Raw genomic sequence first — 15,060 nt, 5'->3', positions numbered from 1 at the left:
GATTACATCTCAATAAATCTGATGTAATAGAGAATATCAATAATGAATTTCTAAATTCCTAATCCAAATATCTGAAAATATATCTGCAAATATAAAAAAATACAAATTTGTAAATGTATGCAGCCTCATTCTTATGTTTTTTATTAACTGTTTCTCTTTACTCTGTTATCTATGGAAACTAGCTTTATTGAAATCAAAATGCGTTAATTAAAAGTTGATTATTTGTTGTACAAGGTAATATCATCAGCAAGCTTACAGCTACCAAAATTTTAATAGAATGATTTAAATGTAACTTGAGGATCATTTCAGAATATATTTCAGAAGACAATTTAAAATATCACTCAAAATGAAAATAAAATATGCCCCGTAACAGGACATTGGTGAAAGTACTCAAATATTTACTGAATGAATGAATGAATGGACATATCATTAAATAACTCTTGCTACTCACTAAAGAGTTCTAACCTTTTCACAAAGGTCTTAAGGACAACACTTAAGACCACAAATGCATTTTTGGGGTAGTAGGATTCCCAAATCGGTTTCTTAGGGAGCTTCAAGGCAACAAAAGTCCTTAAAAACCTCACCTACATGCTTGACAGTTAACCACAGTCATTAACCCTTTAGTTGCCTATCTGGTGTGAGACTGCCTCTCATAGCCCATCCTTCTTCCCTCCGTCTCAGCTTCGAGGGGCACAAAGCAGTCTGACACCACAAGGAAAAAGGTCTCTGACTATATAGAAGGTGGTGATGCTGCTTGTAAAAACACTGCTGGCAGGAAATCATCAGAGAATTACAAAAGTGGACACAAAACCAAAACAAAACAACCTACAAAATGGGGTGACACTCTGGAACTGCAAGCTTGCAGGTTGCCTTATTCTCTGTTTTAGTCTGTTTTTCTATATAACAGTTCCTCAGACCTCTGCATAACCTCAGCCTGCCGAGCTCTGTGGATCTGGGAAAACTACTTTCTTCTCAGTGGAATCCAATGCCCATATCCCGTCCTCAGATACATCTACCCAGACACATTCTGCAACTCTTATAACGCTTTGAACTCAACTCTACAGCGATGGAAGTGGGGGAGGAGGAAAGGCTAGCTCAGCCCCAAACAGAAAGAAGAACTGTAGCACTGCTGGCTAGTACCAGTTTTGGAGGTGAGAGGATAGACTGGCTTCTAGAAATTTCTTCCAGAGAAGCTTTGTCATAGAAAATAATGGAGAGCACATCACAAGCACAAATCAGAAATCCTATTCCTTACCTAGTGTTTTTTGGGCGTCTCTGAAGTGCAGGCAGAGTTTTTAAATTACTTAAATATATGAGAGTCTTTGTTATGAGAGAAGGGAAATTACTGCCTCTTAGAGCCTCATCAAACTGTAGCAGAAAGATTAGATTATGAATACATCATTCAATAATGTAGTCCCCTGCTCCATGGCAAATGAACCAGCTCAGAAAAGAAAAAGGGTGAGGGGCAGGCATACCCACAGAAGAAAAAGAAAGAATGTGATATAAAACTGCTTTGGTTTTCCTGCCATGAGTTTGGGGAGCGCAGGTAAGCAAAGCCCTCCAAGTGAGTATATCTTCAAGCCAGCCCCTTCCCCCACTGCGCAAGCTGTGTGGGTACACGATGCAGACAGTGGCCAGCATATTTTATAAAGCCTTTAAGCTCCAGGCACACTATTCAGTAAAGACAGTAACAAAGCTGAAATAACAATCTCTGAGGAATCTATTTTATAGCTCATTTTTAATTTCATTCTGTATTACATACATCTAGAAAACACCAACAGTAATCAGCTGCAAGAAGCAGAAAAAGATAGAGAAGCTCACCTGTAAGTTTACTAAAAAATATTTATTTAAAAAGTAACAAAAGCTGAGTTGTACAGTTGAGCTGTTAAAGAATATGTTTTATGCACAGAACTCACATCAGAAAAAGAGCCCTGATTCTAGTACGTGACTACAATTACCTACCTACACTGTAAAGCCCCCTTAAGTAGCTTCAGGCCGACAAAATCAAATCCTAAGTGTCTGCCAGGAAAGTGGAGGGACAGGGCTTGGCTGCAGGTAATTTCGAAATGATCACAGAACAGGAGTAGGGACCTATGAAAAGTGAACCAGAGAAGGGGAAAAACTCAAACTAAACACATATTCTCCAGCCTATCACTACTGTGGGCAACGGAAGCTCCATCTTACTTGAACCTCTTGTGGAATAGTATAGAAGGCATCTTACAGGTGTCCCCCCCCCCCAAAGAATGCGGGGAGCATTCCACTAACTCTGTTTCCCTGTGGGATTCAGGGTTACCCAATGCGGCTGTAATTCCTGCACATCCCAGGCTGTGCTTGTGGAAGTGAAGGGTGGATTTCCACAAAGGTTTCCCACAAAGCACTGGGGGAAAGCAAGCACTTCGCGCTGTGGCTGACTGGAGGTGCTGTCAAGCTGTGGGACACATGTTGTAGTGGCAAGGGCTGTAGAGAAAGGAACTGAGGGGTACACGGTGGGCCCAGGAAGGAGAATACTTTTGTAAAAAACATAAATTTTTAAATTTAATTTCAAGTGGTGTGTTACTGGAGGCCATGTATCCACAGAGGTATACTTCCTACACTTGCGATGTAAGGGAGGGAAACACACACACACATTTTTATATATACCCACATATTTATATCTTTCCCTTTCTGCCTAATGGCTAAATCGTTTAAAAAGAATACAAGGAAAATGATCACGGTGGCTCATCCAAATGCCTTTGAAACTTAAAATGGCAGTTTTGAAATCTGTAACGGAAAAAGGGAGACATACATTTTTAAACAGTCATACTGCAAGACCCTCTTGCCATGTTGTCAATGTAGAATACACACACACACATACACACATACACACACACACATTTAAGGTTCAATCATATGACAAGGAGAATAAAACAAAATACTAAGCGGGGGGACCCCAAAGGTATTGTCTTTCTTTTTTTAAACTAAGTCAAACACATAGGATGGTAAAGGCAAAGGCATTTAAATCATTTCCTTAGTAATACAAGTAATATTTAAATAGATTTAATAGTGCTGCTCCAAACCAATGAATTATGGGTTTAAAACCTATTAAAATGTAATGTTTTTTTCCTGAGCTGAGAGGAAAGAGATTTAAATCCACTGAATTTTAATATTTCAGCTTGAGCTGCAGGAGGTAGAGAAAGTCCAAATAAACTATTCCATCAGCACCATTCAAGCATGAACATTTTAATCAGTTTTACTTCCTTGGAGTTCTCTAACACAGTTTACGCTGTCATTCTGAAAGCACTTAACACAGAGAGTGTGAAAAACCACCAAGGCTTGTTATTGCCTTCACAATTGATGGCAAATAATTTTGCAGACTTCCTATCATTAAAATGTCACTGCTAAAAATTGAGGTTCAGCATTTCTTGTGCTAAACTGCAATTCCTACAACACCATGGCATACCTGTTTCCTAAGGGTTTTTTGGGGGTGGGGGTGTGCTTTTTTCCAAACACATACATTTCTATCATTTTTTTTTTCCCTCAGAGTTAGGTTTAAAAAGTGGGTTAGTTTCCAAAGGAAACCACATTGTCTATTTTCATAAGTCAAACATTTTCTTTTCCGCTATTCACACTGACTAAACTTTTTTTCTTAATGGTAGTTTCTTTGGTGAAATTCTTATGAGGTTCCAAGTCAGCCTCCTTTATTAAGCATAACCACATTCACACAGCATGTACTGATTATATAGTGTAATGGATTTAAAAAGCATTTTAAGATAGTCAGATGACTCAATTTAATAATACAGGAAATGAAAACATCATTTCTAATTAGATCATATTACTGATTTAAAACTACAATTTGTGTGTTGTTCCAACAGTGTGATCTCGCAGAGCTTCTAATTTAAAAACACAGTGGCTAGCAGGACACATGACAAAATCAAACTAGATCCATAACATTCCCCTAACCCATCTGGGGGAACTTGGGGAAGGCCTGAAGGAAATGTGTAATACCGCCAATTCAAAACAAAACACAAAATATCAACGATGGGAAACCAACACAGGAATTTTCCTGATTTTCTTCCTTATAAATAAAAGATAAATGCTATTTAACTTATTTCAATCTATCAACAGTTTTAAACTGAACATGACCTGTGAAAGAAATCATTATAACTATGTTTCATTCCATTAAACACAACTAGCTTATTGTCAAGAGAACAGCCGCCTCTCCAGGTTGCGGGCTCACGTCAGCATTCTGCATTTAAACTGCATGGATCACTGGTTTGGCTCATTTACCAATGAAGGTAGAATAATATTGCAGAGTTAAAAAGGTGCTTCATCAGATTTCATTAAATCTGGGAACATTTGCTCTTGTCTGGATGGTGTGCATACATATAAGATAGACACATATGCAGTGATAAATAAATGAGGGTCTGCAGCAGGGGCTTAGACGGGTCTTTGCCTCTCATAGGAAACTGTCATTCCTTCAGTGCAGAAAATCACTGCTGACTACATTCTAAAAACCAAGTAACAAAAATCTCAAAACTGACCCCTAGTTGGTTTTGGTAGCGGGTCAAAATACCACCTTCTCACCCAGCCATCTATGCTCAAGGGACAGAGAACAGCAAGTGCCTTTAAAATACTACAACGTTACAACTCCAAAAACTACTGGATGCAAGCCACTACCATGGCTAAAAACACAAAGAGAACATCAGCAGCAAAAATTCGTCAAGTGAGTTTGTAACTGAGCTCTTTCCTTCTCACCTGGTTTGTGGCTCCCTAAAACTGTTGGGTTTGTTTTCCTATTTCTGCAATCTATTTTCCGGAATAGTCAGATTATGTGATTTCTGACTCCATTTTCTGCTCAGATACCAAGAGTTTGGAACGCTCATCAGATCCAACTATATCCAAGTATATGCCGCTTTGATAGCACGTAACGCTACTTTGATAGTATATACTGTTGAGTTAGTTCTTTGAATAAGTTTTTAGGTCACAAAATTAAGTTAGCTTTATTTTAATAATTAAATCCATATAAACACAGTATGTCAGTAACTTGGCTGCAGTCTAATAAATCCTCATTTCCCCAAGAAAAGGCAATCTGCCATTCCATTCCAAATAAAGTATATAAAAATGAATAAATACAAAACTATATTAAAAATATTCTTGCTCTGAAGGGAAGGGAACTTGTTATGATTTTATATCTTCCCTCATATTAAGCAACATCCAACACAAAAACAAAGCGTTTTTTATTTAGCTTAATCTCTCCACTGTACAGTCACTGAAATACTCAAAAAAAGGGAAAAAAAAATAACCTATTCTGTTTTCCTAGAAAAGGCTGCCAATCAGACATAAGGCAGAATGGCTATCTGTATTTGAGTCATTCATACAAACAGTAAACACTAAGCTAAAAATGACCCAGCAACCTCTCCTGTTAGGGATCACTCTGCACATTCTCTCCATGTTAAACAGTAGAGACAGTAGAGAAATGCAGGTTCTATCCCTTCTGAGCCCTGGAAGATTTGGTAACAAAAATATCCACAGTGAATACAACACCTGCACTTGTACACACACTTCAAGGGAGCACAGCTGGTTTATACATATATATATACACACACACACACACACACACATACACATACACTTAACTTTAAAATTAAACCTTTCTCAGCTTTTTAAAACTTAATATACTGTTGTTTCCTGGAGTTTTTGGAAATGAAAACCAATTGTGAAATGTATTCATCTCTACTATCCGTCCCTTCTCCTGCCCATCACAGAAAATGTACGACAAACATTATTCATGATTCTACATGGCTTCTTCTGATTCAGCCTCTTCTTTCCAAGGGGCACTTTGGAGGAAATAAAGGTCACTCTTTTCCATTCATTACATCTACTAATTTCCTACCATTTTTTTTTTTGGTCAGAGGGACACAAAATATAGCTCCAAATAGCCCATTAAAAAACAAGCTACAATCAGACTATTGGGCCCTCAACATCAGCAGTGATCCCAGAGTTCTGATTTCCTTGTTAAAAGACAGAGGAATAATTGAAGCAATATCTTCACTTCAGATTGATTATCAGGCGACCCTTATCCACATCTTCACTCAGCAATTTGAATTTTAATGAAAGTAAATGAAATAATTAGCATTTCAAAGTATGTTTGATACACTGACAGAAAAAAAAAAAAGACTTTTGTGTATAATCTATACACAAAAGAAAGTATTTGGGAGGGGATAGAAAGAGGAAAGTACAGTTGTAGTGTCTTCATTAGAATAACCCAAGGAACTGCCTGTACAATCTGCCTAAATATAGAGGTGAATATTATGCTCTTTACAGCTGTGATTTCTCGCCTTTATTATTATTTCTAAGTTTCAGCACATTATTTTATTGCCTGTTACATTAATCTGAGAAAAAAAAAATATATATATATAAGCAGAGTTGAAGTGACTGCCCAAACCCATGAATTCCAGCACAATTTCTACGCAACATTAATGCCACTATTGCTAGGAAGGATTTTCTAAATGGGCCACTGATTTTTTTTTTTTAAGTGCAGTTCATCAATTATTTCTACTTCAAAAGGACACTAACCCATAAGAGCCACTCATGACAGGGGAAGGAAGAGTAAGTAGAATGGGAGATGTGAAAATATACATCTCATTAAAAATGATAGTAAGATACTCTACATGTTTATTTGAGGAAAGATAAAAGAAACCAGGTCATTTTAACGTCATAGTAATCCATCTCTCTTTTTTTTTTTTGGCCTAGGTTAGCAACAGAAGCTGATTGAAAAGAAAAGAAATATGAAAAAGAGCTATCTAGTCTCCTTAGAGGAGAGTTTTCGTGAACACATCAACTTAAATTGGTGAGAATGTGATCCAAAGTTTCTGAGGCAGCCATCAAATTTCACAGGAGATTGAAGGCAAAGTGCTTAATTTCATTTTGTAGTCATCTATTGCTTTTTGCCCCTTTGGCGGAACAAAATGTGAAAAGAGAGAGCGAGAGAGCTGATGACAAACACTAAGATCAGAGCTAAAATGGAAAGGCCACGTACCCCAATGATGGCGTTCAGTTCTGCCATGGTCACCTGCTTGGCCCGTTCCACAGCCTGCACCACTTGTTGCTGGTGCTATAAATGAAGATCAGAAACAGAATACAATTATTTGTTTTCTACTCAGTCAAGAACAGCTTTTCCTAACATGTCCTCTAACTTCAATTACATGCAAAACAGCATTCGGGGGATCTCCAGGTGTCCAATACAAGCCTGAGGTGATGGATGACTAGATGTCTATGGTATATCTGGGTCCACAAAGTTGAGGAGTCACTGGGCATCCAACTGCAGGTACCATCTCTGTGACCCCATGAAGAATGCTCCTTGACAACAGCTTAAATTTCACTTTAAAGTTATGGTACATTTTGACCACACATCTGCTATCAGTACTAACAAACAAAACACAACCCATCCCACTTGCTTTCTTTGTACCCACTCCCTTTTCTCTTCGCTGTCTACATTAAAGTTTTTAAAAATTATTTCCTGGAAGCAATTATTTTTAAATTTTCTCCTGATACCGGTTAGCGTACACACCGGAAGGACATACAGAACGCAATATACATGTTTCTTCTGGAAATGTACAAATTGTTCGTGTTTTCACTCCTATCATGAAGGGCTGCATATTTAAAAGAGATCAAAAACGTAGAACTCAAGTTTAAGAACTTCAGGTATTTCTTTTAAATCCAACAGAAAAACTAAAGCCCACAAAAGTGTACGATACTTTTTTTTCTTCGAAAAACTAGGATGGACAGTGCACGAAAATCCCTCCATCCACGATTCAGTTCCAGTGAGAATAAGTAAGAACTGATGTTAGTAATTTTTGTAACAGAAAAAGTAGCACAGAAATCTCTGTACGGAGGCACTCATATATATCTAGACACAAAAGTGCTTACAAGAATTACCTCCTCCAATTATATAAATATTATTTCCCATTAAAACATTTGACCACTCTAGTATCTACAGTCAATTTTGGTTTAAAATCAGTCTTACTGGGTTTCTTTCAACTTGGTTTAGTGAATGAAGAACCAAAGGAACTGCGCTGTGAAACAAGTACTCCTCTGTATGCCTGAAGAGTCTTATTTTGGTTAATCTCAGTTGAAAAATTTAGCTAACTTTCTTCACTTATTTGAGGTGAGTACGAGCTCAACTACCACACTGCTTAATACATACAAAGAGCTATCAGTTCAATGTGGAATTCTCCATGAACCACCTGGTCCCCCTTCCAAAACCCTCAAATATACAGTTACTGAGATTAACTAGGGTGACCATTATTTTCACCTCTGAGCTGTGTGAGGGGAATGGGGAGGCCAGGTGGAAAAGGAAACCACTTTAAATTAATTATCTACAATGTGATGTTTTCACTCTTGGTTTTCTAATAGAAATGCATATTTTGTGTCTATGACTAATGGAAAGAAAAATGTCAAATAATAGACCATTGAATCTTAGGCTTTTAATAGACTCTGATTATTAAACTATATACTTTTTAATTTTTTTTAATTGTAGGCGTTCCAGTTTCAAAGCAGGAGCTTAAGAAGCAATCCCGAAGTCTGTCTATAGATATGTCCATTCCATTCCTTTACTCCTTATAAAATTTGCCAACATGGAAGGAAAGTATTTCTTTCTCTGAAGCAAGTAAAAATCTTCAGGGATTTTGAAAATATTAGAAGGAACAGAAGGGCACAGTCAATAAAATGGCCAGCAACTGTCATTTCAGGTTCCCCTAAAGCCAATCTGGCCATGTATGTATACTGAGCACTTACTATGTGCCAAACACAGAGCTCATGTTCACATTTAAGACAATGTGATTCTCTCGGTGGTGAAAAATGGCAGTACTTGGAAAACAAACAAACAAAAAGTAGGATAGAAATGTTCATGGGATTTTCCACCTTTTACTTTCCTATACTCAACAATGATATTGGTTAGCATAGACACCGGAAGGACATACAGAATGCAACATACATGTTTCTTCTGGAAATGTGCAAAGTGTTTGTGTTTTAACTCCTATCATGAAGGGCTGCATATTTAAAAGAGATCAAAAACGTAGAGCTCAAGTTTAAGAACTTCAGGTATTTCTTTTAAATCTTTGAAGATTTAAAAGATTTAAAAGAAACTTAAAACTTCAGAACTAAAACAAAGGACCACACTTAGTCACATCCAACACAGGTATCATTCATTCTACTCACACATTCATTCATTCAACAAAAGTTTTAAAGCTCTTACTGTGCTATTTCTCCCTGTTACTAATGAAATATTATCTGCAAGTATTCAAAGAATAGTTTCCATGAGACAGAGATATGGAAAATACATCTACTTAGTGCCATTCTACCATGAAGACTGTTCAACACTTGCTTCATGAACTAGATTCCAATTGCTAAAATGGGCAAAGATGCCCTAGGCAGCAGGGGATATCTTTCTGCACTGGCATTAAAATCAAGTGCATTTCTTGAGAAAACCGGAAACACACACCAGTGAGCCATAACTCTGACAGCCTAAAGAAACTCCTGCTATAAAGCTAAAATGACAATGGAAGTCATGATTCAGCTTCTCCTTTTGACAGCAATGGCCATGGGCTGATACAGTATCTGAACTTTACCTGCAGCTCAGAATTCTACTTCCCTATTTCTGCTTACAACCCATGAATCACTCACTGTTTAAGGACCTTTTGAATAGAAGCTCCCTAAGGCAAACAATGCCTCCTCCCCTATGTGCTCTGAAAGCACCAGAAACACCCTAATATATTAGCTCACTCAGCCACACCATGTAACATTACACTACAGCCTGAGGAAGCACCCACCAGGGAAGGTGAGAAAATTAAAACTCAAACAGGAAGAAGGGGCAAAAGATTACATACAAAAGAGAAAAATGAACACGCAAGGAAGCCCAAAGTACTCCTGTAAACTGTCCCAGGAGGCATTTTTTTTTTCCATTTTCGGGTTTTAACAAATAAGCTCTCACTCAGAAAATATAGCAAGTTTTTCACATCTTCTTAGAACTATGAGGGCTTTCCCATTATGTCTGCCTTGTCTTCCATTTTCCCTTCCCTCCCCAATCTGTCCTCTCTTCCCACTCCACCCACATCTCATTTCCTCTTCTACTTCCTGCTTGTTCCCTCTGCCACCAAGCCAGCGCTAGCACCAGAGCGGCAGGTCCAGCCAATCTGCAGAGAGCAACAGTGTTGTCATGCTTACTGCGCCGGCTGCTCACTCAGATACAAGTGTCCTGTTTGAACGTGCCACCAGTGCCACCAAATGAAATGCCACTAAGAACGTATTAATGAGCCAAGGGTAAGAGAGGGGGCCTCTAACTGGGATTGTGAAGAGACAAAACAAATGCCCAATTATTTATTCTTTAAAATACTGTAATTTACAATTTAAAAAAAAATTCTAAAAACAAAACCCTTAGATTGTGGTGATGGTTATACGACTCTAAAGTTACTGAGAAGTATTGAACCATACACTTAAAATTAGTGAATTTTATGGTGTGTAAATTATACCTCAGTAAAAATAATTAAAAAAAAAACCAGTGACTTAAGTAATACAAACATGGTTGCAGGGGAATGGGCCAGTAAAATGAAATTCTGTACATTAAATCACTTGCCTTACTTCCATCATCATAAAATTATTTTTGGCATTTGTTCAGAAAAAGTATTAACATTTTTTTCTATAAGAAACTAAAATAATACAAGCTCGTAAGTCCAAAAAGTCTGCTAAAAAACAGACCTTAACAAACCAGTAGTATGTCTATAGTAGCTGTTTAATGCATATTTCTCAGAGGGTATTATGATGAGAACACCTGTCATGCCAATGTACAGCAACAGATGCAGTACTTCTAATAAAAAGCAGTAACAAAAAGTTACAGCACACCTTAGAATTTTAAAAAAACATAAAACAAAAACAAAAGAACTCCCCTAAGGAATAAATGAAACAAAAAGACAAAATGTTGATTATTGTCGATGTTTAGTATGGGTACCTGTAGGTTCAGTATATTCTCCCTCTACTTTTAAAGTATGCTTCAAACTTTTATAAATTAAAATTTTTAAAAAACATTAAAAAAATACTCCCCGTATTGACTGGGGTAGTAAAGGAGTATAAGGGTAGAGATAGATACAAAATGAAATAAAATGAGCTAGGATTCTCATAATGAACATTAATTAAAGTCTCCAACATGTGGCGAGGTGAAAGTAAGACCAATGGCCCTGCTTCTCACACGAAGAACTCATATACAGAGCACGTCTTAGAGGAATACAGGACAAAACACAGAGAGAAGTTTTAGGAGGAAATGCCCAGCACACTTCCCAGGGCATCTGGGAAGCCTTTGTGTTTTTTTCATCCATTCATTCTAATATTTATTAAACACCTACTATGCACCAAACACTGTGGTAGGGAGACACTGTGGTTAGAGTAAGGAACAAGAACCAGTCTTTGATCTCATAGAATTTAAACTCTATCAAGGAAAACAGTCAGTGAATTAATGCTCAAAAGGCTCTATAATTACAACTGGAGGATAACTTCCATAAGAAAATTACAGGATGCTATGCAATCATTTATCAGGGAAATATCTTAAACTAATCTTGGGGCTAGGGGAAGATTCCCTTAGGAAGCTGACCTGACAACTGAGACCTGAAGGATTTGCAGGAATTCTGCAGATGAAGAATGAGGAGAAAAGAATTCCAGGCAGAGGGAAGAGAACTGGGTAGGGGCCTTAGAGGAAGAGCAAGAATGTCTGTGTGGCTGCAAGAGGTAGAGCAGGGAGGGGATGCAGCTGCAGACAAGCGGAGTAGAATTTCGTAGGGCCTTCCTGGGTATGACAAGACATAAGCAAGAACACTTTAAAGTAGAAAGGGTGTGCACACAAAGAAAAATAAAGGCAAATGGATGAAGACGTGAGTGTAGCACCGGAATGCTTTAAAGAACCAGGTATTAGTGGGAAATAAATTCTGGCAAGACAGAAGGAGGCCAAAAAGGGCTTTGCATGACATGCAAAAAAGTTGGACTTTATCCTGGTAGGAAATGAGATGTTATTAAAAATTTTTAAGCAGCTGTGTGCTGTCAGTTCTGCATTTGAGTAAGATGGATCTGGGAAAAGTAAAGAAGGTGGATGGCAGAGAGGTAAACCAGGTTGAAGGGTGAACAGTTAGAGGGCTGCAATATTCTAGAGTGAAAGATACTTAGGCCCAAACTTGGATCAAATGCTCTTTCGGCTAATAGGAGCCATTAGCCACATGTACTTAAGAAGCCACTCATAGAAATTCAGAACTGGAAAAGGCCTTTAGAGATCATGAGACCCAGATACCACAGTACCGCAGGCACTATTAACAATCAACCAACCAACCCACAAAAGACTCTCCCTATCTCCAAAAGCATGCAGATTTCTAAACGCTGTCTGGGCCGAGCAGATTGGGATGGTGGAACTACAGTACCAACCACAACCCAAAGGCCACTGATCCACTGAATGAATCTCCTCTGTCACACCCTAACCAGTTTCTCCTTGAGCACCTCCTGTGAAAGGGAATTCACTACCTCATGGACAAGCTTTTTCCATTTTGGGATAATGAGCCCTAATACTAAGTTGAAATCTACCCTGTCATAAATTCTTTCCCACTGGACCCAGTTTTGTCTCTAAATTCTCCTCCATTGACTGACACTCAAAGTATATGAAAATGGCATAATGCATGTTCTCAATTTTATCTCTTCCAGGTTAACCATCCTCAGGCCACTCAACAATTTCTCTGTGTCATGGGCTCTAGCCCACTCGTCCATCCTTCTGGCTAGTCTCCTTGTAGTGCACAATGTGTCTAGAACACAATACTCCAGGTATGGCCAAGCAGATCAAATTCAAGTGAAAGTGTCATTCCATGTCTGCTAAGTCAGGCTAAAAAATCCCACTAAAAGCCTTTTTCAGCAACTCTATTAAATTTACTGGTACAAATCAACTTTAAATTTAACCCAATCTCCCCAAATCAGCCTTTCCTATACAGTATTCAAAGAAATGTTAATTTGATACAGTTTGCATATTTGTCCCAGTTCAAATCTCACATTGAATTGTAATTCCCAATGCTGGAGGTGGGGCCTGGTGGGAGATGTCTGGGTCATGGGGGTGAATCTCTCATGGCCTGATGTTGTCTTCACAATAGAGTGAGTTCTCACAAAATCTAGTCCTTAAAAAGTGTGACACCTCCCCTCTCAATCTCTCTCTCCCTTCTTTTCTGCTTTCACCATGTGATATGCCTGCTCCCACTTCGCCTTCCACCATGAGTAAAAAAAGCTCCCTGAGTCTTCCCCAAAAGCCAAGTAACGTTGGTGCCATGCTTGTGCAGCCTACAGAACCATGAGCCAATAAAGCCTTTTCTTTATAAATTACCCAGTCTCAGATATTTCTTTATAGCAATGCAAGAACAGCCTAACACAGTCACACAAGAAATTAAGTATTACTTTAGATATTCCTTAAACACATACATACACATACACGAACACAGCTTTAATTTGGCACATACCTGGAGGTTGGTAAACTGCAGGTAATCTCAGCACCACAAAGCTTAGAGAGGGTAAATATGTATACCTGGCTTCCCAAACAATTTTAGTTGTGGAACATGGGATTAAAACTCTCAGGAGCACACTACTGACTGCCTACCTGGCCTTGCCTTCTCCACTCTCACTTACATGGGGACAAGGCATTCTTCACAGATAGGTAAGCTCTACAAATTCACTGCTGTCCAACAGAACTTTGGGCAATGTTGGAAATGTTCTGTATCTGTGCTAATAATATGACAGCCACTAGCCACATATGGGAGAATACTGGGCACTTGAGATGTAGCTAGAGTAACTAAGAAACTGAACTTTTAATTTTATTCAGCTTTTCATAGCTACTACTGTATTGCACAATGCAGCTCTACTCAAGGTACCTTCAAACTTAGCTCCACTAATAATAATCTAATCACTACCTAACTAAAAGTCAAATAAATGAGTCAGTTCCCAAACACTCATTAATTTGTTGAGACATACAAATAAAGGTTGTCATAGCTGCCTTTGGATAAAACCCCAAATTTAAACCACAGGAAAGAAAGTTCTACCTCCCGAGAATCATCTTTCACTTCCTGAGGTCAAACAGGCCATGACGCCACTAGATGAATCTCACCAAGCAGCCACTTGTCACCAAAACACATGGTCAGGTACAGCAAGCCAATCAGTCAACCACGGAACGTGGGACAGAATTACGCTCTCTGATGACCCATTCGGTATTATGAGAAAATATACGTATTTTAAATGAAAAGTTACCCATGCCCACAACCTAATGTGAAAGTCAGAAAACTGGACCAAATCCCCAGAAGCCCCAATCCGTGTCTATTATTCATTTTAGGACATTCTTCCGATATACGGCACTGTCACAACATATCACCAAGACGGACAAAATGGCTCCGACCGGGAAGCAGATGTACCCTGTGCAGGCTGCTGGCACTTACGCGAGCACTCTCTAAAGATGGTCTTAGGGCTGGCACTGCATGCTTGCCAGGGGATCTCTGCAATGTTAACCATGCTCTCCTATACCAAACCCGTTATCACAAGTCATTGATTCCTTACAAAGTTAATAAGCACTAAGACAAGTTAACCTGGCACAATTGTAAGGCGATAACACTGCCACCAGTGCATATAACCACTGCATTTTCTTCATTTCCTCCCGAAGGCACAATATGAAAGTGACTGATCACATTTTTCAACTTTCATTTCACAATTATTCTATACATGCAAAATGTGGCTCCAAGTAATTCAGTACCATATTAACCCAGGTGCCCAAGTAAACAGCATCTGAGATATACCCATATATCATAATGTAGTAGAAGGGGTTTGTTTTCCATCAAATTACATGGACCAAATTTATGGCATGTCCAAAACAGGAGTTTATGTATCGTTTGATATGACTAGCTTTTCCAGCCTATTGGACTCGTAATTCAAACTCATACTATCACTATTATGTAACTATTATTTTCTGCCATATAAATGCAATGGACAGTGCCCAAATGCTAGTTGGTACTATGTGTTAGAAAAACT

At 38.4% G+C, this 15,060-nt stretch overlaps 1 protein-coding gene across 25 annotated transcripts in view; it reads right to left on the bottom strand.

The window, feature by feature from the left end:
• The window catches only part of LOC102136791 (transducin-like enhancer protein 4), a 156,283-nt gene that overhangs the window by 94,010 nt on the left and 47,213 nt on the right, over window positions 1–15,060 (bottom strand). For 15 of the 25 annotated variants that reach the window (XM_005581987.5, XM_005581992.5, XM_005581988.5 and 12 more), the window contains one exon: window positions 7,019–7,093. The exons of the other annotated variants lie outside the window; for them this stretch is intronic. In XM_005581987.5, the coding sequence (XP_005582044.1) occupies window positions 7,019–7,093 (75 nt within the window). The remainder of the gene's footprint in view (window positions 1–7,018; window positions 7,094–15,060) is intronic. 25 annotated transcript variants of the gene reach the window in all.

The sequence above is a fragment of the Macaca fascicularis genome, chromosome 15 (assembly GCF_037993035.2).
Source record: "Macaca fascicularis isolate 582-1 chromosome 15, T2T-MFA8v1.1".
NCBI lineage: Eukaryota > Metazoa > Chordata > Mammalia > Primates > Cercopithecidae > Macaca > Macaca fascicularis.
This window is presented reverse-complemented; position numbering and strand designations above follow the sequence as displayed.